Here is a 25,812-nt window from a genome sequence, read left to right as displayed (position 1 = left end):
GTGGTCACTGAATGCACGAGGCATCACGAGTAAATCTTTGCAAGTCTCTGCAAGAAAGACCTTCGTTTCTTTAAACATCCGCTTAATGTTCGTTTGAGAGTCCCGCAGATCCATTGTGCATGACCATGAAAACCCGCGCTCCAGGCGGCCACTCAACAGAAGCCAGAAATTCACGAAGTTCGTTGGGCCGAAACTATACTCGTCTGGATTCTCTGCGATCAGCCATGCAAGCTCTAGCACGGCTGCGGTGTCCAATAAGTTTTTACCACTTCTCGGGATTCGCTCGTAAATGAGTTTCCGGAAGTAATCGTTGAGATTGACGGGGAAGTCCGTAACAACTTGATCTACTTCCTTGAACGGGCTCCCCTTGTTCAGTTCGCACTCAAGCGCCTTCGTGACAAGCTCTAACCAGAGAAAGACGCCTTCTGCAGCACAAACAGTCCGTTGTATGAGGCGCCGAGCCAGCACAGTACTTTGTCGGAAATCATCATGCAAGTCAACGTCTCCTTCTGACTTCTCCAATCGATCTTTCAGGTAAATTTCCATGTCCTGATAGGTCAACTCGTCCAAGTACAGGACCGGAAATCCCACGAATTTACCAGTGAATTGAATCCAAGGCCGACATGAGATGCAGAGCTTGACATTAGGCAACTTTGAAATCCAGAGGATGTCGTCCGCAAGGTCTCTCAGATGATCCTGTGGCTCGCACTCGTCCAGAGCATCGACGAGAAGGAAGAGCTTTGTATTCGAGGACGAAGCCAGCCCCTGCAGGATGGCTTTAAGTTCTTCAATCCTCCAACACCGATCACTGCTTGGGACGCCCCATCTAGATCCACATATTTGTCTCAATTCTTCAACAGCAGCGGGGCTTTCCGACCTGGATAGACCGCGAAAAATGTCTGAGAGGAGACTTCTCAAAAGACCTTCACGGCTTCTCGACGCAGAGGGGCCTGTCAGCCAGAAGAAGTGCCTTGCTCTCAAGAGTGTATTGCCGGAAGCCCATGAGCGCAGGAGACCATCCATCTCGGGCCTGCTGTCCAGATGTTTCCTACCGTGTTCAGAAGGTACTCCTGGATATCACCACCTGCCAATGATATACTTACATCAATGTTGACTTTCCTGAGCCAGGTTTGCCCATGAAACAGAACAGACCATTTCCATCGCCCTCAAGCCAAGCTTTGAAGTTCATGTTGACTGGTTTGGATGAGTCGTTGACTTCTCCGTCAGGACCAGACCAGCGGCCGTTCCAAAATTCGTTCTCACCCTCCAGAAAAGCCCACTCGTACGTTCCCCTCGACGCTTCAGACAAAGCGTCCCTGCGATCCTTCATGCCCGGGTAACTCAGGCTGTCAATGAGCGTCTGCAAAGCCCGCTGATCAGGCGAAGGCCCGTAGTGATGATAGTCGCCAAAGTGGTTGCGGCCGCCATTGATGACGCTGCCTTGATAGTTGTGTCCTGCTTGATACGGGCCAGACATGTTTGAGATTTGCTCGAAAAGAGTGAGAACACTGGTTGCGACTGGAACAAGTGGGATGCAGCAACGCTGAATCTGTTCCGTGTGAGGTGGAGACAAGAGTAAGTCCACGAGGGAGCAAAGGACGGATATTACCAGGCTGTAAGAAAGAAGGAAATCAGGCTGAGAAGCCCACCACACCTCCCCTCTCATGCATCGCCCGCGTCCGTAAGCAGCCTCGTACGTTGCGTCTAAGCGACAGTGCCAGCACACCGGTGGCTTCGGGCTCCGGTTGTACAACCTTGGACCTCAGCTTTGCTGCAAGCCTGGCGCGACCATTATCGAATGAACGGTCCCGTGTGACCTACTTGAACAGCCGGTACATCAAAGGACTTGAGCTGCAAAGAACCAGGTGGCGCGCTCGATTGGTCGGCGCTTAAAGAAGGTACGCTGCAGCAGTGAAGCCCATCTACCTGACTTTCTCGAACGGCCGGCGTATTCAAGTACTCGGGCTGCACAGAAGCACCTTGACCCGCGAGAGGCAATTTCCGCCGGCTTGAAAATGGACGATATCGGATGGAATCGGTAATGGATCGGACTGCTTCATCTCGGTTGTGTTCATATGATATCCTGTCTCGCTCAACAAGCAAAAGCCAAACCCAACAAGGCAAAAACAATAAGATAAAGCGCCGCTCGCCGCTCCCCCTTCCAGCGCAGCTCAGCGAAAGTGGTATCTCAAAAAAAGCGTATAAAAGGAAACCAAGATAAAATCGCAAAGACAAAGAACCATCACCCTCGCACTCTGTCAGAATCAGCGATAGAAATCAAACAATCCTCTATCCCTGTGCGCGTGCAAGCGCAAAGCCAAGCAGTGGTATCGAAGCAGACAGATAGCATAGCGTTCACAAGTCATGGACAGCACGCAAGCAGCCTGCGGTGCCTCGGAAATCGTGATTAACAAAAGAAGAAGCACGTGGTTCGCGTCGCGTTCGTCATCGGCCTTCAAAGCCGTTCAAGTAGTCTCCCGCCTGGTTCCCACCAAAGCCCTGCGTCGATTGCTGCTGCATGCCGAAGTTCTGGTGTCCGCCCATACCGCCCATGTTCTGGTCGGCGGGGTACGCGCCCATCTCGTTCTCGCTGAGGTCCTCGTGCAGCTCGCCGCCGCTGGAGGCGTCGAAGGAGCTGCGGCCGCTGTATACTTCTTCGTCCGGCGGCGGGCCCTGCGGGATGGCGCCCCAGTCGAGGCCCGCGAGCGCCGGGTACTGCTGCAGCAGCGCGGCGGGAAGGAAGTTGTTCAGGTTCATGTCGATGTGCGGCTGCGCCATCATGGGCTGCGGTGCGACGAGGCCGGCCGCCACTTGCGCTTGCTGCTGCTCCTCCATCCAGGCTTTGCGCCGCTCGGCCGCTTCTTCGTCCAGCAGGGGCTTGATGCAGACGCGACCGGCTTCTGAGCGGAAGTGTCTTCCGAGCGCGTCTGCTCGGGCAAATCGGCGGCCGCAGCCCCATTGCGAGCTGCTTTGTAAAGTACCGCGGCAGACGAACTTCTTCTCACCGGAGTGGAGACCTTCGTGACGCTTGCGGTCGTGTTGGCGAGCAAAGGCTTTGCCGCAGACAGTGCAAACGAAAGGCCTCTCGTCGGTGTGTGTGCGCAGGTGAGAACGAAGGTTGTAAGCTCTGGTAAAGCGTTTCGGGCAGAGAGTGCATTGGAAGGTGGCCGGGTGTTTCTGGATTCGGCCCTTGTCTGCGCCGTTGGAAGGCGTCCGCTCTGGGTTGGCGAGATCAAGAATGTAGCCGCGGTCTGATGCATTGCTAGAGCTGCGGTTGCGGGATGAAAGAGATCCGTTGCGGCCTCTCGCAGGAGACGACGATCGTGAAGAGGCGGAATTGTTGTCGAAGGGAGCAAGCGAGCCTTGAGAAGTGGGTGGCTGCAGTGAAGGCGATCGTCCGCGGGAAAGGGAAGGGGTCATTGGTCGTGAACCGGCGGCAGAGTCCGATTGCGCGCGCATGCGATGCCGACTGGGATCTAAAGAAGAATGTCAGCAAAAGTATTGGCGGGCTTGCGCAACGAACGAGCTTACTTCTCAATGGCGGGCTGAGCGTATCGTCGTTGTTACTATTAGGGCGAGGGAAGATATTATTGTTCTTCGCAGGTGGCGCATAGTCAATGCTGATTTCTGGCGGGCTCATCTGATCTGCCGCGCCGAGGTCACTGGGGCTCGTTGGCTGATTGCTGTACGACGGGAATGGCTCCTGACCAAGTGAAGGGAACATGTCGCCTGAGTCATGTGGCTGCATGAACTGTCCACTCATGGCCGGCGCCATGCCATAGTTGTTCTCAGCAGTAAAAGCAGGAAGCTCGCTTTGTTGAGGCATGAGTCTCGGGGAGATGTGCGGGCTGTGACCGGGGCTGTAGTAGCTTTGACCTGGGTGCTGACCGTCGTTCAGGCTGAATTGACCGAGCCCAAGACTATCGTTGAAACTAGGATCTGCAGAAGGATTGAGCATGGGTGAAGAATGCGCGTTGATGTCGAGGTTGTCTAATGTCTGCATGTACGGAGAGTTATGCGCTGACGAGATGTCGGACAGTTGATCCGAAGGTGACCTCTGGTGGGGTCTGTAGCTGCTCATGCTCGCCCACTCGTTGCCATTTCCCTGCGGATATGCTGCGCTCGACGGATCGAGCGACTCAGAAGTATTTCGCGGCCTGTTCATGCTTTGGAAGTGTCCTTGCTGGGGATTCGGCGATGCGTGTGGGCTTGGGCTTGCGGAACTCCTATGCGTGGCTTCGGGAAAGAGGTGAGGAGGAGTGGGAGTGTGCGATTGCATAGCAGCGGCCGCCATGGGGTCTAGATTGTTGTCCAGCTGAGCTGGCTGCGGCTGAAGCAAGTCGATTCCACTAGGGTCGAGCAGCGAAGGGTCCAGTGAGTTGCTCTGGTCCAGCTGGTTGAAGTCGAAAGTAGGAAAGCTGGAGTTTGCGCTATTCGCGCCGGAAGAAATGTTGTGGTCAATGGCGCCGGGCGAGAGGTGGTTGTTGCCCTGAGCGGCCTGGTTGAACCCGTAAAGGTTGTCGCCGACCTGCGAGGACTGCAGGAAGGTATGATTCGACACGTCGTTGTTTTGAGAAGGCACGATGGGCACCTGCTGTGGTTGTTGCTGCTCTTTGAAGGTGTTGTACTGCCCCAACGAGTAGTCTGGCTGAGGTTGCTGGAGGCCTTGTGTGAGGCCGGCGGGAGCGGAGTTGTGGAGGTTCTGGAAGGAGTGGTCGGCAGAAAGTAGGTTGGTATCAACGAAGGATTGGTTGTAAGGCGGGTGCGGTGAGGCGGAGGGCGTGTGCCTTAAATGGGAGGCATTGTTGGCCGAGGGCGAGCGGCCACGCGAGTTGGGATCCATAGTGGTCGGGAGTTGCGGTGCAGGCGGGCGGTCGGGCGAGGGTGCGAGGCTGATGCTATCCTGGGAGCCTTGGGAACACGCGAGCGCAGCGCGCGAGAGGTTCGGACACCTGAGACGGGCAGGGCAGGCAAAAGGTTCGGCCAGTGGGCGGCGCTAAGCTGGAGTGGAAGTGGAAGCGGGCGCAGCACAGCACAGCACAGCGCACGTCGTGCAATGCTGCGAGCCGAGCGGTGTCTGCGTACTGGAGTGTCGAGTCTGTGTGTCGCGCACGAAGGATTGCGTCTAAGCAGGGCCGCCGGGTAACGTGACGTCGCGTGCACGCTCATACGCTGGCGGGAGGAAGTGAAGGAGGCGCAGCGAGGTGAGCCGTCTCTACAGGCGTCGACGGCTGCTGCCGCCGCTGCACGATCGATGCTCAGCCCTCTGGCGCCGGGTCGCGCAACGACACAGCGACGCAGCGGGGGCCGGCGAGGGCACGCTTAGTCGGCCAGTGGACGCGGCTGGTCTGGCGCGCATGCGGTTCATGCGCGATAGCGAGACAGGCGTGGGCGGTCGATACAGCAGCAGTTCGGGCTTGTTCGCTGCGTGAATCATCCCGTCGGCAGCCCGACATGCACTGGCCCGACTCCACATCGACCCCACACCGGTCAGCGTCTTGCTGCCTGAGCACCTCCAGGCGTTCAGCTCGCTGCAGGTCATCCCGCCTCCGACCAAAGATCGCCGTGCTGTCAACTCAAAGATTCACATGACACAGGAACAGAGTTGCCTATTTGCGCCGGCCTAATGTTGACTTCTTACTATATTCAGCAAGATGCATCTACCGCCAAACAACGGTGATTATCTCGCACCAACAGCTCCACAGAGGGCAAATCTCGGCTCCCTCCCCTAGCCTCTCTCTCCTCCCACCGCACCTCATCAGACCTCACCAAACCAACACCCAAACAACAACACATCTGACATGCATTCCAACAAAAACAACAAACGTCACCGCACATACGCCCAAAGGCACAAAATCACCCTCCCGTGCCGCCGCTCCCACGGAAAAGTCCCATCATGAAACGCATCACGCGGTTGGTACCTTGCAAAGTTGCACAGCCCCCCTCCGGGCACGCTCCGCTAGCGCACGCCAGAAGTCAATCCACACAACCCACCGGACGGGCAGACGAACACAGCCACGCACGCGGCACATCAGAGCGCGCGAATTCGACCACCTCTCTCGACGCGCTCGTCGCCCTATGGCCTTACAGGGCCGTCGCGCTCCACCTCTGCTGCCTTCGAGAAGCCGACTTGCCGGCTTCGCTGCTGCTGCTGCGTGCGTGGCGTTTCATCATACGGGCGCCCGGTGAGGCTGTGTAGGTCGTCGGAGCGTGGCTTGAGCTGCTGGTGCCTGGGCTAGTGGGGTGTGGTGATGTTAGGGTGTGGCTCTGGAGAGAGGTAGGTGAGAATGGTGAGGTTGATTGACTACTGCAGTGGGCAATTTGCGCCCATTGTGCTACGGTGTTATTCCCGCAAGCACTGCACGATCACGTCCCCCCTGCGCCGGTTATCGTCGTGCCAGTGCGTGTTGAACCCGCGCCAGCACTCGGTGTATTTCGTGCCTTCCAGCACGGCGTTCATCACCGGCTCCAGCTGCTCGAAAAACACCAGGTACTCGGGCCATGCTCGGCGTCCTTCCTCTTCGCTTGCGACGCTCGATTGCGAGAGGATGTTCTTGCGGTCTGCCATGTACCTGTCGATCCAGCCCCCAGGATGCATGTAGAAGATGTCCGCCTCATCGAGGTATTCTGCCCTGTCTTCGCGCGCAACGTTGATGGGCGGCTCGCAGGTCAAAGCCCAGGCGTCGATCTCAGGGTGGACGAAATGGCTTCGCCAGGGCGTGCTGTGGCATGGCATCAAGAAGCCGACGGTGATGTTGCGGACTCCGCCGTTTTCCGTCTCGGCTTTGTGCCGAAGAAAATGCATAACATCGATGACGCCGCGTTGGTGGACAGTACTGACGTACGCAGCAATGTAAATATTCACGGTAAGTCCGAGAAGCAGAAGGCCAAGCCGCGCGTAGGACTTTGGCATTGGGAACGGCCTGAAGAAGCTCGCGAGCGGTTTTGCAGCTAGCACGTGGAGGATAGGCAGCAGCGGGTAGATGAAGCGCATCTCTTTGTGTGCGATCATGCTGAATGCGAGGACTGTCGTGACAACGACGAGAGCGAGAGTTCGCAGCGTTTGACGTTCCACGTAGCCTGCAAATTGCGGGCGGTCCAGACCAGATCTGAGAGCTGTCCAAAGACCGATGCCAGCAAAGGGGAGTGCTGTAGTCAAGAGCAATGGGAGACCCTCGGTAAAGTAGTAGTCGACTCTGTTTCGCCCATAGAAGACGGCCAAATCTTGCATGATGTTCAGGTAGAGAAACCGGAGAGGTGGAATGGTCCATGTTCCGTAAAAGCTCTGGTCAACGAGGAGGGAACTTACGAGGACGACGGTACTGCGATAGGGTCAGCATCATCGAATGAGAAGAAACCATGGCGAGACGTACCCGACTACAACCGCACTCTGCACCAGCATAATGGATCTCGTCGTGTTGCTATGTTTGGCCATCGTGATGACGGCAATCGTAATCCAAATGATGATGTTGGTTGGTCTCAAAATACAGGCCAATGCTGCTGCAGCCAAAGCAACGTACAGCCTCGAGCGCGGAAAGTCGGCAGACGGAGTCGGCGTAGCATCGCCAGTCGTGGAGTTGCCCTTGGTTGAATCAGAGGCTTGTGATGATGCATCGTCCTGATTGCCTTCCAAGAAATCTTTGAGTCTATTTGTTGGTCAGTAATGGTCCTCCGAACATCAATACAAGGGGCATAGTACTCAAGAGACGGCCCATCGTCCAGAACATTGATCGGTGCTCCACTGTTAGCAGGAGCACCAAGAAACCATTCCCACGGCCAAGCATAGAGTGCGACAATAGTCAAAGTGGTTTCAAATGAATTGGCGAATGTCCGTGTAGACGTGTACCACTGCCACGGGCTGAAGACAGTCAACGCAAGCTGGGAGTCTCACTATTAGCCTAACCCACTCCTTTCATTCATCCCTAACTCACCGCTGCAAGTGATGTCGGGCTAGCCGATCCGTAGATTCGCTGTCCCAACTTCCAAGTAAAGAGGTCCATCACGGCGGCGAAGATGGCTTGAGCGATTTTTGGTGCGATCAGCAAATCGTGTGCTCTTGTGCTGCGACTGGCACCTTCAAGTGTTGACATGGCATCTGTAACTTTGTAGACCATGGCGAAGACCCAAGGATGTATGGCTGTACGAAGACCCTCTCGCCATTCCTATATCAACGTCAGGAGTGAAGTCACCTTGGTCAAGCCGGCGTTACTTACCCAAGTGACCCAAGCGCCACTGTCTCGACCAAAAGCGATGCGCCATGCTGGCTCCAATGACTGGAAATATTCGTCTGGCTGGAAAAAGGTCTTGATGCTCAAGGCATTAGTGATGCGAAGCGCAAGGAGGACGCCCAAGACAAGCGTCCAGTTGGGACCCTGAAGGGAGGCTGTCCGCGCCTCCTGGCGGCCGGCGGGGTTTGGCGCTGGCATTTTCAATGATTCGATAGCCTGATCTTGATTTCAACCATTGACGACATGCCCAAGATACATTTGTTATTCGCTTCGCAGCACCATCGTTGGGTGTGACATTGGAATCAAGGCCGTGGACGAAGACCCGACGTTGGAAGTCAGCCAGGGTCCGTGCTGCCTTCGAGACCTCACCCTTGCAGCCACATTACACTTTGATTTCCCAACAACGACTATTGCGAATCAGCAGATTTCGACCTTTCCTGGACCTCCGTTGAGATGGAAGTGTGTTTGTGTTCTATATATCTTTCTAAATCCGAAGGAGCCACCCCCGACGCCAAAATCTAGCTCAACTTCCGACTGCACAGCGTGATGCAAGCCGCGAACGCGAACCAAGTAAACACAGCGCATATCAATCCCGTTACCATATAAGGAGCACGGCTTCCACGATTGTCCGAGTCTGAGATAGTATCGTGCTCGGGGATGATGTCCCACACTGGGCCGACAGCCAGTATCGCCAGACTGACGACTGCACAGCCCAGTAGGAAGACCCATGTCAAGACCTTGAAAGCATATGCCTCGGTGACGTGATCGACGACTGGGTCGTGAGGGCGAGACTCGCCATCCTTGGGAAGCTTGGAGTCAGAATTTGGCTCGTTGGCGAGAAGTGCTGCGGTGAGGTTATTGTACCCTTTCTGTGATCTCTCGCGGTCTTGTTGTTTGAGAACATCTGGAGTGCTAGGTTCTGACGAAGACTCGGATTTGGATGGGCGAAAGGCATGGAGCTTGCACTTGCTGAATATTGCAGACTCAATGAGCTCCAAAAGGGGCAAGACGAGTAAGAAAAGCGGGATGAGCTGCCCGAAGGTCAGTATGGCCTCGCCGTGTCGCGTCTCGTGGCCGATCTTAGCATGATTATGGAAGAGATTGAGGATTCCCCAGGGCAGCGCGAAAGCCAAGTATATGAGGCATGCGACGAATGATTCGGCGACCTCGGCAACGGAGACGAAGATGACATAGACGACAGTGACCAGCTTGCGAGCTGGCCATCTCAGCCATACGGCTCGAGCGTCTGTTCGAGCCAGACACCGCATTGTTCGCTCCATTGCCGCCTCCGGTTTCGCGCGGATATATTTGCGTACCCAGCCGTCGGACGAGGCGAACAGCTGGAGCAGCTTCCAGACGTAAGTGCCAAAGAGCATCAAGAGGGAAAGCAGCCAGCTGAAATTGAGATTTTCCAGAAATGGGCGGGTCTCCTCTTGTGTCCACACTCGCATACTCCAGAGGCATCTCACCGGCACCCTCAACAGTCGAGCTTCGCTTGACCGACGTGTAGGCCAAGAAGCCGCCACTAGCAGTGCCCACAGCACCAGCATGCCAATCACGCGAATGTTCCGGAACTTCTTGCTCTGCTTCGGCATCTCTCTCAGCATAGTAAGCGACGCGATGTGTACCGAGGAGCTTAGCCAGGCCAGATACACGATCATGTTCCAGTGGTAGAGCGAGAGGTCCTCCCGCACCATTTCACAGAAGCCCGCGACAAGGACGGCAAGGCCGAACACCAGCTGTTGATCGCTGAGCGACAACATCGTTTTCTCCAGAATCTCTTTCCACGGATTGTTTTGGCTGTCGTTGTGGACCTTGAACATATATTCGTCGACTCGCCGGATGAATTTGGCAGGTAGGAAACCGCCGAAGTAGGACACGCCGGCGATCAGAAGCACGGCGTAGGCTGTGAGTAGGAAAGCGAGGATGGTCTTTCGTTGGGTCAGATTGGATATCGCCACAGTGTCACATTGCTAACATACCCCGATCCCTGCGATGTCGGGATTGGACTCTAGATTTCCATTGCCATTCCAGCTACCGTTTCGAATAATAAGGTCGTAAATGCTGTCGCATGTTTGCGGCAAATCCTCGACAATTTGAACAAAGTCTTCCGTTAGATAGTCTCCATTCTCAAGACTGTTGGTAGGTGCCGCCCCAAACGTGGTGGTATTGTAGTATATACTCGTGACTGACGCCGTGACGATCACCGTCGTGGTCGCAACAAATGACAAAGACATAGGGATGGTATGAAAATCTCAGTACCCAAAACCTGTTTCACCATCGCAAACCTCGTCGATTAATAAATTCAAGAGCCAATAATATCGACAGCTTCGCCATGGCTACGTATCGAGGCTGAAGGATAAGGCGATTGTTGGGTCTCGATATATAGAACATCAATTGGCTCGCTTCGAATAGGGCAAAGTTGGTACTACAGTGACTCTGACGTGCCTGCACGGGAAGGATAGGTCTGGTGATAAAGGGATAAAGAAAGTATACGCATGAGGTCGCTTTGGTTCCTGATTCGTCCTAGTTCCTGTAAGTGGTCAGCAGAACAGATAGCCTCAACGTAGTCCTTAAGGATCGCCGAAGCATTGGCTGTCCATGTAGACCTGTAGGTAGCTGATGGCAAGCTGGAATTTTACTGGCTGCCGTCAAATTGACCATAATAACAAGGCTGCCCTTGTTTAGCACCGTGATTAGAAACACAAGAATGACTGAACACTGAAACGAAACACCGCCCCTTCACTAACGTCCTCCGGCTCGTCCCAGAATGAAGCCCCAGAATAATAGTCACGACGATTAGAGCGGCGATTGATTCTCCATTCTCTCCATGTATTCTAAATATAACCTACACACACTCACACCACGCACGCCTCCATGCAATCTGCAAGCCCTCCAGCCCGACCCGCACCTCCTCAGCCAGCAAATGCAACGTGAACAGCAGAGGAGCGCAAACATCGATCATAGTCCCTCAGTCTGATACTTCGAACACGATGAACCACCCAAAACCAGACATAAAAACACAAATCAGAAGAGAAGCAAATGATCAAGATCAGAAACGCACGCGCCATGCTCACTAGATAAAACAAACAAACAAACGACCAAACAAACCCGCCTCGCGAGAGCGCTTTGCTTGCTAGCTTGCTGTAAATTCTCGCCTCGGCTCGTTCTCATCTATACACTCCTCGTGAAAAGATCAAGAAAGAAGGAAAAGTAAAGTAAGGCAGAGAAGCTAGCTAAGTTCCTCCCGTGCGTCTAACAAAAGAAGACAAGAGAAGAGAAGTAGAGTGAAGTGGACAAAATGCTCCCCCTCCCCAGCCATCTTTTCTTTCCCTGTTCGGTCCATCGTTCGTTCGTTCGCAAACTGATACAAGTCCCATCCACCCCTGAGCGGCGAGCCCGATATGCGGTAAACAAGACAGAAGATCCCCAACCCACCTCACCCCACCAATCTAACCTGTTCCTTTTGTGTGCTCTCTTCTTCTTCCCCTTCTTCTCATGCAAGTAAGCAAAAACGTCCCTCCTCGGACTTCAACAATTCACACGAAGAAAAAGAAAAAAGCAAAAACAACAACCCTCACTCCTCCTGGATATCCTCCCGCGCCCTCTCGTCTTCGCTATCGCGCGTCCGCACCTTCTTCATAGTATTGTTGCTCCCGCTGCGCGAACTGCGCTTCGAGCCCCGCGACAGGCCCGTGCCCCGCCTCTGCTTCGAGTGCACGGCCTCGAGCGCCGCGGCGAGGCTGCTGTGGCGCGGGGACGTCGAGGGCAAGTTCTTGCCGCCGCCGGAGCGGCGGCGGCGCATGACGAGGCCGCCGTCGCTGTCGGAGCTGCTCTCGTAGTCGGAGCCGTCTTCGACCTCGCTGTCGAGGATCGTCTCTTCCTGGTCCGGGGAGTAGCCTTCTTCGTCTTCGATGAGCTCGGCGCGGAAGGAGGGCTTGACCGTGGCGTCGGCGCCGTTGAGCGTCGAGTCGGAGTGCTTTGCGTCGAGCTCTTCGATCGGTTGGCCTTCGACGGGGTCGATGGAGGAGGCCTCGGAGATGACGGAGGGGATGGAGGGGTTGGAGACGGACATTGAGACGGCGGAGCCGAAGTCGGAGGAGCTGGAGACGAGGGAGGGCGGGAGCTGGCCGGCGTGGCCGGTTGGGCTGGTCTCGTGCGAGGCTACGTGGGATCCGTCGGCGGCGACGGAACGCTGCCATTCGGCGCGGGCTCGGTTGTGGTCGTCTGGACTGGACGGGCATCTGCGGTCGCGCAACGAGCTCTCCGGGCGGGAAGTGTGGCTTTGTCTCTCAGCCTCGGCCTCTTCGCCTTCCCTCTGTAGTCTGCGGATGCGCTCGTCATCTGCGCGCTGCCAGTCTTCAGACTCAGTGGGAATGACTCGAGGTGCCTGCTTGACAGGCGTCTCGTCGTTCCCGTGTTGCGACGCGACTGATGATCTGGTATTCGACCTGAGTGACTTGATCGAGCTATTGGAGGACTTGCGCGAGAGGGTGCCCGCGCTTGGCCTCAGACGCGTTGACGACCCCGACACGACAGATTGCGCTCGAGATGCAGCGGGGCTTGCTCGCGGACTGTTGTTCGCGCTCGCGGTAGGTTTGATGTCCCTCAGGGCTTCCGGCAAGTCGACATGCCCCGCGGCGGATGTCTGGCTCACTGCAAGGCTTGGCCCGGCGTGTGGATCTAATGACTCGGTTGAGCCCTCGCGGATGGCAGAACGGCCGCGATGGTCAGATTGTTGAGAGCGCGCCGCAGACCTTTCGCGTACTGTCTTAAGAATGCGTCGACCGGCGCCACCGAGCAGGCCGCCGAGGTTTGACCCACCAGGAGACTCGAGAGCCATGGGCGTACCGGGGAGGCCAGGCGAAGGAGGCAACGACTCGCGGGACTTGGTCCTCTTGATGTCTGCCTGCTTCACAGTGCGCACAGAGCCAGAAGTCGATGTGATTGTCCGTGATCGCTCTGGCGGGCTTGGCCTCGCTGGCGACGACATCGAATGCTTGCTAGAGAGTACTGATGCCACCGACTCAGGTCTTGGTGGGTCAGGGTCAAAGAACCCGTTGCCGTGCTTCTCAGTCTCCGGGCTGGCGGTGACACTTCTTGACAGTGGATGATCGCCTTCTCTAGAGGCTTTCAGCGCCGAAAAGATGCTCTCGTCGCCACGGAGACTTGAGCGCCTCGCATCTTGACTGATCGTACTGCTAGACGAGCTCGCCGATGGAGGGCCTGATTGAGAACCTGTTACGCCTGCATTGGAGCCACTCCTAGACCTTCCCTGCAGGACATTGCCAAACCCGAGTCGCTCACCCACTCGCTTGATGCCCGAGCGCACACGCTCCACCCACTGAAGGGGCACGACGGCAGTGTTGACATCTTCGTTCGAGACCTCGATCTTCTTGCCTTGTGACTGGCGGTTAGGGTCGGTCTCTTCCAGCCAACTATACTTGTTGGGCAGGTCTGCCAGTACCCAGGGATGATGTCTGACTTCCTCCAGCGTGATGCGCTTACGCGGATCTTTGGTCAACAGACGCTTGAGCAAGTCGTGCAAGTCGTCATCAATCTCTTCGTAGATGAGGTCGAGCTCGTGTCGTTTCCCGAGTCCAGCGGGCGGAAAGACACGGCTGTGTGAGCTTGGTCGTGACTGCGGCTTCGTGTTGATGGGCAGTAGTCTCTTCCTGGGAATGTAGATATCCTCATCGGCGATCTGCCGCATGACCACAAACTCGTTGTCGACAAACGGAGTCCGCGCGTAGAGCATGCAAAAGAGAGTGATGCCAAGAGCCCAGACGTCAATCGCCTTCGTCACTGGAGGTGGGTCGTCCATGAACTCTGTGATGCACAGCTCCGGCGCGAAGAACGCTGGCGTGCCGACCGTCTTCGCAAGCTCCTTCGCTTCATCGTCGAGATCGCGAGCCTCGTTCTCGCTCAATTCTTCCGGTGCTTCCTCGTCATGCAAGGGTCTTCCTAGATATGACACGCCGAAGTCTGAGATCTTAACCCGGTGATCGATGGTCTGGAGAAGGTTTGGGGGCTTGATGTCTCTGTGCACGATGCCCTGATAATGCAAATACTGCAAGCCAAGCAAGGTATCCCGGAAGGCCACACGGACGTTCTGCATCGTCATGCAAGGGACGTACTCCAGTTCCGGGTTCAAGTCGCTTTCGAGCACTTCGTTCGCGACTTGTGCCAGGTCACCGGTGTTGGATCGACTCGGGTTCGCGGAACCATGCACGCTGTTGGCAACGCTAGGAACTCTTGAAGTCTCCCCAGAGCTGAAATCATATGCGCCGTACATGGTTCCGTCAAGACTTTTGTGTGAAAATGTGTCGTGCACCTCCTGCGGTGAGCTCGAGAGCATCATGGCGGGCTCCTCGTATGGCCGCTCTTCCGTGAGCGTCAAGAAAGAGCCGGTCTCCTGTGCTTGGGGGATAGTCGGCATGGGTGAAGTGACAGGTAGAGGTGACGCGGTTCGAGAGATGCGTCGGCCGGCAGCAGCCATGAGTTTTGCAATGTTGACCTCCGATGGCAAAGAGTCTGCAGTTGCAGTCGAGACCCTTGACAGACGATCGTCGTCGGAGTCGTCGCTTCCATCGTCACCCATTTCGTGACTCCATGCATGCACGTTCTGTGACGCCTCCTGCCTCATTCTACGAGCAGTCCGAATCAATGCACGCTTTTGCCGCCGAAGACGCTTCTGGGCTTCGGCGAGCACAGCATCATCTTCTGCATCGAATTGTGGGTTCGGAATCTCTCTCTTTTCCCTTTCGTAGCGTCTTGCCTCGACAATAGCAACCTCTTTCGGTGCCTTGACGCGCCACGCGATCTCGCCTCTTTCTACCCATTCCAGAACGATGTAGACCTTTTTGCGCGAGGGGTCGTCAATGACCTCCAGAAGAGCAACGACATTGGGATGCCTTGCTTTCTTGAGAATGGCGACTTCCTTTTTCACCTTGTCCTCGGCATTTCCAAGCTTACCGAGTCTTCTTCTCTTGGAGTATCTCTCCACGATCTTGATCGCAACATGGGAGTCCTGGGTCTGCAAGTCTCTTCCGAGTTTGACTTTTCCGTGGGTGCCGCGTCCAAGTTCATCGACGATCTCATAGTGATTGATGAGCTTGCGTCCAGATACGGGATCGACGTCGACGTCGGCTACGTGGGTCTCTTTGGGCGCTTGTCGATGGGTGAAATGCAAGAAAGGACTGGCGTAGGTTCCAGGGGTGGCGGGTGATTCCCAATCCTCGTGAGAAGGTGGATCGACAGCCGGGGTGAACAAACCATGGCCAGGTGTTGCGGCCGGGGAATTACCCACGGTGCGCGAGCCGGACTGGTGTAAAGATGCGATTGCGGACGAGAAGGTGAGGATCTGAGAAGGGTGCGAGCTCCGTTGTCGCAGCGTGGGTGGGTGCCCTCGGTGTGGATATTGAAAGCCTTGCAAAGCCGCAAAGGATTGGTTGGGATAGGCTGGACGTGGTCGTGCCGCTACTACAGAAGCAGGAGCAGGCTTGAGTGTGGCCGTGCTGTCCGTACTTTCCATGCTTTTCGACGTCAAACTAGACGGGTCTCGCTGTGGTGCGGGCCTTTCGGATGCTGGCGATGCCACCGCAACCGTGGGCACCGGAGGCTTGCCAGGAGACCGCGCATGGTTTGAGAAAGCCGATAGGCGAGGAGAGGAGACGGATCCAGAGGCAGATCCAGGCCCCTGCCGATGGCGTGGCTCCGCATCCGCCGGGTTGTGTGCAAAGTAGTCGGTTATCGGAGTCGACTCACGCGACCCCGAGGGAGTCACTCGGACAGAGAGCGGCACCTCGGAGCGCGGTGTGCTGTCTTTGTCTTGTTTTGTGGTGTTGTCCGGCGCCAGGCCTCCATTTTGCCTGTCCTGCTCGCCGGCCGCAGGATCTGTTGACATCGCTTCCTGCACGTGGGGTTCGTCGAATGTCCGTTCCAGACCAGCGAGACGGCGTCCTTCAGGCCGCGAGAACGACGGGGGATGGCCTCGAGTGGGTGTTAGCCGCACTGGGTTCGGTTGGACATTGAGTGATGGTTGTGTGGTCGGAGTCGTTTAGGGCGGCCGTATCATGGTAGGAGGGCAGAACGGGGCGGGTCGCTCGGCGCCGGGCCTGGAGAGCGAGAAGTAGACTCTGGCGTGGCGTGGGGCAGACGGGGTGCGTCTGCACGTGAGGCCTAGCGCGGCGATGGGGCGAGGATGAAGGCAGGCGGGCACGCAGGGCAGTCGCAGGGACAGAAGGAGGGTAGGCGGCGGCGTCGAGGACGAGGGCGGGCGACTGACGTCGAGGTGATGGGCGAGCTAAAGGCAGCGTCGAGGACTCAAGTGTGGGGCAGCAGTGGAGGATTGAGAGCGAGCTAGGCGCGCAGTCGCCGCGCGCTGGGGCCGCGAGTCAACCGATATCAGAGCCAGCGCCGGCCCAGCGCAGTAGAGACTTCACAGACACACGCGCGCGCCGGCGATGCTGCCCGCCGCGCCCGTCGCTTGCACGTGAGAAGTCGCCGGGTGTGTGGGTGGCGACCGTGAGCAGCAGTGTGTGTGTAGGGGTCTTCCTGCTGCTGCTGCTGCTGCTGCTGCTGCTGCTGCGCGCACGCCCGACTCGACGCTGGCCGCCGCCCGGCGAGCGTTGGGACGGTCGAAGGCAGCGCCAAGCTCCCTGCATGTCTTAAGCCCTTGCCTGCCCTTCCCTCGCCTGACTGGCTCCGCGCCCGCGTCCAGCAGCGAACGAGTGGCCGCAGCGCCGATCGCCGCCCTCTCGCGACACAACCGCCTTGTCGCCTGCGCTCGGACGCTCCCTCGATGCAGCGCGACGTGCGAACCGAGCGAGCATCTCGATGACATCGCTGACTTCGCCCGCGCGCCAGAACGCCTGCAGCGCTGGGGGTCTGGGGCTCAGCAGCGGCGCCTATCGCGCCTTTTCTTGCTTTCGCTTGCTTCCGTACCGGGACCCTGCCCGTCCCTGGCCGCGCTGGGCCACAGCAGGTGACAGGCGAGGCGGCTCGCGCTGACGCTTACATCTGCTCGTGGTGGTGGGAGCGTGGGAGTCGAGACGGAGCCCATCGCGCGCTGCCTGCAACTCTCGCGGCACCATCTCCGTTGCGCGACGCTCTCGGCTAGTAGCGCTGTCGCTGCTGGGAGAAGCGCTCGGTGATCACTTGCGCTCGAATTGCAGCCCCTCCCTCTCAGCACCTCTATCCCGAGGAGATGGCTGGCCAGTGACGAGACACTGATCTACAGTCCTGCAGAGGCGTGCCTTTGCTCGGCTTGGCCCGCTCGTCCACTCAGGACGGGGTAGCGTGAGGGGTACCTTGGGGGAGGAGCAGGTGGGGACGGGATGTTGGACATGCGGATGCAACTAAGCGAGCTGGTTCGCCTGCTCGTGTGAGACCTTCACTGTGGGAGGCAGAAAAGTTTGACGGGAGGCGCACCGTCTCTATCGTGACTGTCGTAATCAATTACGGCGGCCTGCCCGTGACCGTCTATGTCTCCTCATGCGCCGCCATGGCGTCCGTCGCGCACAGCCGTATATTATTGCGACGCAGGAGAGGATATGTGCGCTCGTTCGCTTCACGCGGAAGGGCGCCCCGGCATCGAGTATTGGCAGCATGCCTCTTGCAGCTCCGTGTGCCTCACTATCGGCAAGCCTGATCCGCGGCAGTACGAGCCACCTGCACCGCCCGCAGTCGACCACGCACGAGCGCATTTCGCAACCGGGACATCCCACCTTGCGCACGAGACAGGATGAAGACACGGTTGCCACTGGGACGACCGAACTCAGCATATGGAAGGCGTGGTGCTTATTTGATGAGGCTCCCAGCTCTCGTAATTGAAACTTTATAACGACATGTCACTTTGAAGCGCTAGCCTTCTCCGGGATCGTCTAATAAATACAGGTACCGTGTACTCTCTCCATCACGGCATGACAGCCCCTTGGCCGGTCGTGTCGGATTGCCTTTGTAGCTTGTATCTGTTGCCTGCTCACACCACACCACTGCACTCCCCCATGTTGCGTGATAGCTGTGCAGTCCGCCTGCACAGACCTTCAGCCTGTCAATATCTCACTCGTCAAGCACGTGCGGCACCTGCAATAGGAATGCACCATCACAGAGGCCGCGGCCGTCCAGCTCTAATCGCCGATTGAGAGCAAAAGCCACGCCCCAATCTTCATGCTGACAATCAAAGGCGCTTCGCGCTTATGCAGGGCTTCGAGAAAGCGGTAAAGGCGCAGTCCAACGTTGTTGGAGCTTTGCCATGTGGGCGCCGTTCGCGCTCATGAATGTGCCTCACGTGTTATTGCTGGCCTTGCGTTTCTCAGCTCCCATCCAACAATGCCGCGTCTTCTTCGCGCTCCCTGCGAGCATCCTCCTCGTCCTCACGCTCTCTCACATTCGTGGCCTCGACCAACGTGGCCCCCTCAATGCCTGCCGCGTCACCGTCGCCTCCATTTGGGGCTGCACCGCCAGCCCTAGCTTTCGCGGCTTCCTTCTGCTTCGCAATCCTCTCCCTCACTAGCCGCGCAATCGCGTTGTCCGTCCTCACGTTTAGCACCTCCATCTTGCGATCCAAATCTCTTTTCAAGTCCCAGTTAGGTTTCTTCGGCTGTAGCTTGAACAAATCAAGCGGCGCATCCTTCTGCTCTTCCTCCTCAGCCTGCCTCTTGCTCTCAGCAGCAAGCTGCGTGGCCTTCTGCTCGAGCGTTTCTTGTCCCTCGTCAGGCGCGTTCTCAAACCCCAGTCGAGGCCCTTTTGTCTCAGAATCGTAGTTGCGCCCAGAGAGGTACCGTGATGCGTCGTCAGGTGTAGCTTCTTTGCGCGGTGACTTCGGAACTGGCTGTCCGTCGTCGTCTGTAGGCTCTTCGCTCGGCTCGGCTTGCTTGCGCTTCAGCGATTTGAGCTGTGCGAGGCGGGATTTGCGGTCTTGCGCCGCTGCGCTGAGGGCGGCGAAGGAGGACATGGCTGCTCGTTGAGTGAAGATGTAGAGCAGTCAATTTGAGCGCTGCCGTCGTGGTCGAGCTTACTGTATTCTTGAAGTTTGACTTGAGCCGCGAAAGTCGCGATCACGGTTGACAGCAGCGGCGAGCCTACCTAGCACCGGCCTACGGGCGCTACCGAAACTCTAAACCTTTTTGCGGACTTCCCCCAAAGCAATCCCGCGATCCTTGACAGGCACCGTTACTTCAATCACTCTCTTTCAATTTTCTAAAAGTCGAAGCTCACGCTGCCGTCGATGTACGCCTATGCACCGATGTCTGTTTCCGCACTCGCTACCAGCTAGAGCACGCTGTGTGTCTAATTTACTTACGCTCAATCGATCCTCGCTGCCGCTGATACCATGGCGGCGGACACTGCCTCTGAGGTGCTACAGCGCCGTTGTCGAGGAACAGCGAGTGAATGAGCCTTCGCACAAGGTTGACGCGTCGTCTTCCGTCTCCTCAGGGGAGACGGATGGCTCGGCGCAATGGGTTTGGAAGCAAGAGCCGAAGCTGGAAGAGGACGACGCGGACTCGCTGGGTTTTACTCTGAAGGACTATGACAAGCAGCCCATTCGGAAGGTGCGAGCGGTGACGAGGAGGGGTCGACTTGGGCAAGCATTCGACAGTTCCCATGCGCATCTGGACAACAGGCGGCCGAGGTCTCCGACGATTCAAAAGCATCGGAGCGCGCCTCGACAGTCAGCCGGGCAACAATCACTGCACCCACTACGGTTGTTGCGTTCGGAGGAACTAGAGTATGCGCTGAAGAAGCGGCCTGTAACCCGATACCTCCGTCCGTGGTGCCGTCGAGCGAAAGTCATTTCAACAGCCTCCATGGGCCAGTCTTCTATACCTGCCCCGAGCAGGGTGTGGAAACACAACTTCGCGAAAGCACAAAGCCTCTTCGACAAAAGGCAGCGCAACTCGATTGTGCTGAATGACGCGCCTCTTCTCACGCCCCACGCGGCGAAATGGGTGGACATTGTCACCACGCGCATTGCAGAAAAGCAGGATCCGGACATCAATGGGCTGGCAAAATCCTCTGACTGGACGGATCCTAATATGGTGTGGGCTCACATTGCCCTCTGGCTGCTCCATTACGATCAAGATGGCTTGGTTGAGTTCCTACTCGCTACATCCTCCTCTTCGCCTCTGCCTTGGGTTTTAGACTGCTTACAAGTTTTGGCTGCTCATTACGCTCAAATGGCGAATAAAGACACAATTCTCCACTTTGGGAAACTCCACGAGATTTTCTGCGCGAACGCCGAGAATGTCAAGGAGCAGAAGGTCGCGTTTGACGGCCGCTTTATTCGTCGGATGGCGCCTTACAGCACGCCTACACAAATGAGCGGCCTGTATCGTGCGATGCGACTTGCAGACATTGAAATACACCACTACGATTGGCTGCATATTGCGTGGTATTTTGCAAAAAATGACCATTGCCATCAAGCTCTCGAAGCCCTCTTGGAGGCACACCGTGCCGGCGCACCAATAGAAGGGAACTCTTTTCTCAGCGTCTGCGCTACACTTCTGCGGGGATCCATGAAACAGCCGGACGGTCTTCGAGTCTGCTTGCATATTTTCGATAACCTCGTCGGAATAGGCGTCACCCCGAACACCCAACTTTGCAATATCTTGATGCTCAATGCTGCCGAAGCTGGAGACATCAAAACAGCCCTTGGCGTCTACCAGTCAATGGTTGATAATAACGTTGTGGCTGACAAGTATACAAATGCAATTATGCTCAAGTGTTGCAAGCTCGATATCGACAACGCTGAACTCCTCAATCAAACGATCACTCGAGCTATTGAAGGACTCAACATATCTGAAAACCCGGTCATTGCGACTGAGATCCTTCACTGCCTGGCTCTGCACCACACGCGGAACAACAAAGAAAATGCATGGACAATCATTTGCCAGGCTTTCGCCCAGATCTTTGAGCTCAGCCCACTGGAGCGTCTTGGACTACCGATTCCGCAGTCAGTCAAAGCAACGCCTCGCGCAAAGGAACCGATGGTTGCCAGCAAATTCGAGATTGGAATAATGCTGCGTGCATACGTCCAGCTCGTTATTGATGGACATGGCTCCACCGCTCGCGCTCAAGATATGTACAAACTCTACCACGCGCTCATAGAGTCCCGCACAGAGCCTTTCGCATCCACGGCAATGTCTGCGCACTGTTACAACGCCTTCCTCATCGCTTCCATCCAAGACAAGCGCACTCTGATCAACGCCGCGCAGATCATCAAAGACATGCAGAATCTCTCAGCCGAATCACCCCCGAAAGCCGTCGCTCCTGACGTCTATTCCTGGTCTATTTTCCTCCACGGCTTCACGCTACATGGACAGCTCAAACTCGCCGAGCAGGTTCTGAGCTATATGCGCGACAAGGGCATCGAACCTAACGCCGTGACGTTGAACACGCTTTTGCTAGGCTACTCTGCCCGGCAAGACTTCAAGGGTGTCGAGCATACTCTGCGCGAATTAGATGCTGGCGAGCAAGTTTGGGACAAATGGACGTACAACGGCTTAGGCCGGTTGAGGAACTCCCGCAAATTGAGGGCCTTGTTGGCGGAGAAGGGCAGGCCGGCGGAGATTGACTTCACGGAGGATCTGAAGGAGGATCTGGGTGCGAGATTCAACAAGGAGACCTCGTGAGTTTGTCAATCTTGGTGGCGATTTGTTTGCTGTTTGGCGGGCGACCTTCACTGACATTGGAACCCGAGTCGCTGATGCTTGCGATGCTGTAAATTACTGTAGAATATAGACCTTGACGAATACGAACTGTACTACTGTACTACTGTTACTGCAAAGACGACGACCCTCACTGACTTTGAGCGGGGTGGAGCGCGAGGGGCGGGCGGAGGCGCCAAGTGTCGCAGGTGAAGCACCTGGCTTTAACCTCACTTCACCTTTCACCGAGGGCCTCAGCGCGCAAACCGCGCTGTGCGGCCGCCAAAAAGCCCAACTCGCGACCACCTAGCTCTGCCACTCAACACGAACTTAGATTCAAAAACTCGAGATCAACAACAAACTATCAACCAACCGCCCATCATGGACAACGGCAGCATCTCACCGCTTGACCTGTCTATGATTGCGAACGATGGCGACGCAACGCCCAAGTCGCTTCAGGATGGTTCACCTTCGCAAGGCGCTTTGATGGCCAACACCAACCCCAACCATCGCAATGGTGAACCGACCACGCACATCACCAACGACCTCCTCAACGCCCTCGGCCACCAGCATAGCAACCAACACGTCACCACCGCAACCTCGCCCAAGCACCGCTCAACCCCTCCAGCCCACAACCACAACAACAGCAACACCTCACCCTGCCACCACTCCCAAACCCCCAGCAAAGCCAAAGCCAAAGCCAAAACCAAAACCAAAACCGTCCCAACCTCAACCCCGCGCCCCTACCGCACGACCGCAACCGCCTCCTCCCCCATCTTCAGACTCCCCGGCGAGCTCCGCAACCGCATCTACCGCTACGCCCTGCACGACGCCAAGCACGCGATCGAGCTCACCCCCTCCAGCTGGGCCTCGCACCAGCCCGCGCTCCTGCGCGCCAGCACGCAGCTCCGCGCCGAAGCCCTGCCCATCTTCTACCTCGAGAACGTCTTCGCGGCCGAGGTGCGCGACTGGAGCGCGCGCGTGCAGGGCCGGCTGCGCGACCTGTGCGCGGCCCACGGCCTGCGCCTGAAGCACAGGCGGCACTATTTCGTCGGCGCGCCGCACTGGGGGAATCTGGCCGCGTGGCTGAGGGAGGTTTTCGAGGGCCGCAGCGTGGGGGTCTCGGACTGTGTCGGGAAGGTGAGGGGGATGGAGAGGAAGATTGTGGGCGTGATGTTTTTGCTCGCGAGGCAGAAGGGGATGGCGTGTAGGTGTGAGGGGTGCTGGGGGGAGTTGGAGAGGGTTTTGCTGGCGCAGAGGGAGTTGTTGGGGATGGGGGATCCGAGGTGGTTGGATTGAGAGGGGCTTGAAGGGTGGTGAGGAGGGAGGTTGGCTGGAGGAAATGGGGTGGGGTCTGGACTGGACGCTGATCGATTTGTCGTTCTTGTTGGGTCAGTTGGAATTCTGTGCTTTGGAATTTGAAGTGGCTACAGGGAGAAAGGTATCTGGAGGTTGGCCGAGGGAGAATCTCGAGGAGTGATGGGTCATGAGGCTGGCTTGGGCATCGACTTCTACCGTCAAGCATAGGCTGGAGTCATCTGCTTTGTGATTCTATTTGTTGTCTTTTTTGCCTTGATCGAGATGCTATAGTAAAACATGCTCTGCTGTAGAAATCGGGGGAGATCAAGATAGCTTGCACCAGGCAAAACATTTTACCGAATTCATGCCCGTGTCTCGCATGATTGCCGTTGTGAATACTGCCGTTGACAAATTTAAAACAAGAGTATCAACCATCCCTTCGAGTATCGGATGTTCAATCAAGCATTGATCTTCACGCTTCGGTGGTGCACTTCTTGGCTTGAACGTCCCTAGCGCCATCTCCAGCGCGAACGATGACTTCACATCGCTATGACTTCACAATTGCCGTTGATTTCCTCCATCAAGGGTCGCGGACACGGCTGTCATACGCCCTGTCTTTGCCTTTTAGGTCCGGAGCGTCGTAATGACGCCTTCCGACTTCATGCTCCGAATGCACATGTCGGATGCTGCGGATAGGTATCCTCTCATATTGTCGGGTACTGCGGAGCCATCTTGACCTCAGGTGAACTACTCTCTTGCTCCCCTAGCTAACTCGCAGCATATAAAGAAGCTTGGCTTCCTTGACGACAGCAATCCTTTCCGGCCTCATCATCTCATTCACACAGCTATCCAACATGGACATCAACAACCCCAACAGGAAGATCAGAAACACGCCCGAATGGGCAGAGTACCAGCGCTCCAACTTCTGGTGCAGCAACGATGGCGTCGTCCCTCCCTTCAATACTGGTAACCCCGTCCAAACACCCTGAAAGCCCCCTCCACTGCCTTCTGACACCCCATCTCCAGACCCCGGCAAGCTCGAAGAACGCGCCAAAGAACGCCTCTCCGAAGGCGGTTGGTACTACGCCTCCTCCAACGCCGGCACCTCCAGCACCCACCTCGCGAACCGCCAGGCCTTCCACCGCCACCGCATCATCCCGCGCATGCTGCGCGACACCAACCAGCGCGACACCAAGACCTCCATCTTCGGCCACAAGGTCTCCGCGCCCGTCGGCTTCGCGCCCATCGGCATCAACAAGATCTACAACCCCGCCGGCGAGCTGCCCGTCGCCAAAGTCGCCAAGGAGCTCAACCTGCCCTACTGCCTGTCGACGGCCGGCAGCCAGCCGATCGAGGACGTCGGCGCCGCCAACGGCCAGGGCCCCCGCTTCTTCCAGCTCTACATGCCGCACGACGACGAGCTGACCGTCTCGCTGCTGACGCGCGCGTACGAGTCTGGCTTCACGGCTTGCATCCTCACGCTCGACACGTGGCAGCTCGGCTGGCGGCACGACGACGTCGCGAACAGCAATTACGCGTTCTACCACGGGCTCGGCGCGGATCTGGGGCTCAGCGATCCAGTGTTTAAGAAGAGGCTGGCGGAAGACGGGATCGATCCTGTGACCATGCCGAACGAGGCTGGCGCCAAGTGGATCGACAATGTCTGGCACGGCCGCGCGCACACGTGGGAGAAGATCCCGTGGCTGATGGAGACGTGGAGCAAGATCTCTGGCGGCAAGCCGTTTGCGCTCAAGGGCATTCAGCATGTCGCTGATGCGAGGAAGGCGGTTGAGCTGGGCGTCGATGGGATTGTGGTGTCGAACCATGCGGGCAGGCAGGTTGATGGGGCGATCGCGAGCTTGGATGCGTTGGAGAATATCGTGCAAGGTATGTGGGATCGCGCAGTCCTCCCCCGAAGAACCTATGGGGGACTTAAACTAACACATCACAGCCGTCGGCGACAAAACCTACATCATGTACGATTCCGGCGTCCGCGGCGCCGCAGACATCGTCAAGGCTCTGGCGCTGGGCGCCAAGTTCGTCTTCGTCGGCCGCCTCTGGGTCTGGGGTCTTTCGATCATGGGCGAGCATGGCGTGCGGCACGTCATGAAATCCCTGCTGGCGGACCTCGACATCCTGTTTAACGTCGCGGGCATCCAGAGCGTGGACCAAATCGACAAGGACTGGCTCGAGAGCAATCCGAAGGCGTACAGCTTGATTCAAGAGAGGGGGAAGTTGTAAAGTAGGAGATTGCTGAGGCGGTTTACGATACAAACGTTTAACATATACATGATGGATCTAAAATTCATTCACTAAGAAACCTTCTGAAGGGTAAAAAGTCAACACGATTCCCCAAACAAATCCCCAACCAATCCAGCGAAATCGAATCAGTTTCTAGAAAGACTACCCACCCCTCTTCCAAACCGAACTCCGTCGCTCGCCAGGCGCTAGGCCCTCTCGCGGAACTACACAGAAAGATAGATCTCGCCCAGCAGCTTTCGCACCGCAGCCCAAAATAGGCTGGCCATCTTCTCCCTCTCGGCGAGAACACAAGGCGCAATACAAGAGCGCTCGAGTGCTCTTACTCTAGCCTCTTCCTCTTCGAATACTGCAATTCACATGGCACCTCGAAAGAG

At 56.8% G+C, this 25,812-nt stretch overlaps 9 protein-coding genes across 9 annotated transcripts; 3 read left to right on the top strand and 6 right to left on the bottom strand.

Annotated features, from left to right (window-relative positions):
* Window positions 1-1,099: 1,099 nt before the first annotated feature.
* WHR41_07047 (uncharacterized protein) lies at window positions 1,100-1,477 on the bottom strand (the record flags this gene model as incomplete). The annotated part of the gene is made up of 1 exon (XM_069375652.1): window positions 1,100-1,477. One exon carries the CDS (start codon window positions 1,475-1,477, stop codon window positions 1,100-1,102), a length of 378 nt encoding a protein of 125 aa, XP_069227613.1.
* Window positions 1,478-2,042: 565 nt separating this feature from the next.
* Window positions 2,043-5,285, bottom strand: WHR41_07046 (uncharacterized protein). Its single transcript, XM_069375651.1, has 2 exons — window positions 3,532-5,285; window positions 2,043-3,476 (listed from the first exon to the last, which is right to left on the bottom strand). Exons 1-2 carry the CDS (start codon window positions 4,841-4,843, stop codon window positions 2,446-2,448), a joined length of 2,343 nt encoding a protein of 780 aa, XP_069227614.1. The 5' UTR covers window positions 4,844-5,285; the 3' UTR covers window positions 2,043-2,445.
* A 957-nt stretch (window positions 5,286-6,242) lies between these two features.
* Window positions 6,243-8,503, bottom strand: WHR41_07045 (uncharacterized protein). Its single transcript, XM_069375650.1, has 5 exons — window positions 8,214-8,503; window positions 7,932-8,162; window positions 7,700-7,878; window positions 7,374-7,646; window positions 6,243-7,322 (listed from the first exon to the last, which is right to left on the bottom strand). The coding sequence occupies exons 1-5, from the start codon at window positions 8,424-8,426 to the stop codon at window positions 6,344-6,346; spliced, it is 1,875 nt and encodes a 624-aa protein (XP_069227615.1). The 5' UTR covers window positions 8,427-8,503; the 3' UTR covers window positions 6,243-6,343.
* A 243-nt stretch (window positions 8,504-8,746) lies between these two features.
* Window positions 8,747-10,465, bottom strand: WHR41_07044 (uncharacterized protein; the record flags this gene model as incomplete). Its single annotated transcript, XM_069375649.1, has 2 exons — window positions 8,747-10,159; window positions 10,211-10,465. 2 exons carry the CDS (start codon window positions 10,463-10,465, stop codon window positions 8,747-8,749), a joined length of 1,668 nt encoding a protein of 555 aa, XP_069227650.1.
* Window positions 10,466-11,805: 1,340 nt separating this feature from the next.
* WHR41_07043 (uncharacterized protein) lies at window positions 11,806-16,134 on the bottom strand (the record flags this gene model as incomplete). The annotated part of the gene is made up of 1 exon (XM_069375648.1): window positions 11,806-16,134. One exon carries the CDS (start codon window positions 16,132-16,134, stop codon window positions 11,806-11,808), a length of 4,329 nt encoding a protein of 1,442 aa, XP_069227616.1.
* A 2,409-nt stretch (window positions 16,135-18,543) lies between these two features.
* Window positions 18,544-19,185, bottom strand: WHR41_07042 (uncharacterized protein; the record flags this gene model as incomplete). Its single annotated transcript, XM_069375647.1, has 1 exon — window positions 18,544-19,185. The coding sequence occupies one exon, from the start codon at window positions 19,183-19,185 to the stop codon at window positions 18,544-18,546; it is 642 nt and encodes a 213-aa protein (XP_069227617.1).
* A 283-nt stretch (window positions 19,186-19,468) lies between these two features.
* On the top strand, window positions 19,469-21,862 carry WHR41_07041 (uncharacterized protein; the record flags this gene model as incomplete). The annotated part of the gene is made up of 1 exon (XM_069375646.1): window positions 19,469-21,862. The coding sequence occupies one exon, from the start codon at window positions 19,469-19,471 to the stop codon at window positions 21,860-21,862; it is 2,394 nt and encodes a 797-aa protein (XP_069227618.1).
* A 396-nt stretch (window positions 21,863-22,258) lies between these two features.
* On the top strand, window positions 22,259-23,176 carry WHR41_07040 (uncharacterized protein; the record flags this gene model as incomplete). Its single annotated transcript, XM_069375645.1, has 1 exon — window positions 22,259-23,176. One exon carries the CDS (start codon window positions 22,259-22,261, stop codon window positions 23,174-23,176), a length of 918 nt encoding a protein of 305 aa, XP_069227619.1.
* Window positions 23,177-23,772: 596 nt separating this feature from the next.
* On the top strand, window positions 23,773-25,537 carry WHR41_07039 (uncharacterized protein). The gene is made up of 3 exons (XM_069375644.1): window positions 23,773-24,142; window positions 24,203-25,063; window positions 25,128-25,537. Exons 1-3 carry the CDS (start codon window positions 24,031-24,033, stop codon window positions 25,415-25,417), a joined length of 1,263 nt encoding a protein of 420 aa, XP_069227675.1. The 5' UTR covers window positions 23,773-24,030; the 3' UTR covers window positions 25,418-25,537.
* Window positions 25,538-25,812: the final 275 nt, after the last annotated feature.

The sequence above is a fragment of the Cladosporium halotolerans genome, assembly GCF_011745625.1.
Source record: "Cladosporium halotolerans strain TM138-S3 chromosome Unknown Sca25, whole genome shotgun sequence".
NCBI classification, from domain to species: Eukaryota; Fungi; Ascomycota; class Dothideomycetes; order Cladosporiales; family Cladosporiaceae; genus Cladosporium; species Cladosporium halotolerans.
This window is presented reverse-complemented; position numbering and strand designations above follow the sequence as displayed.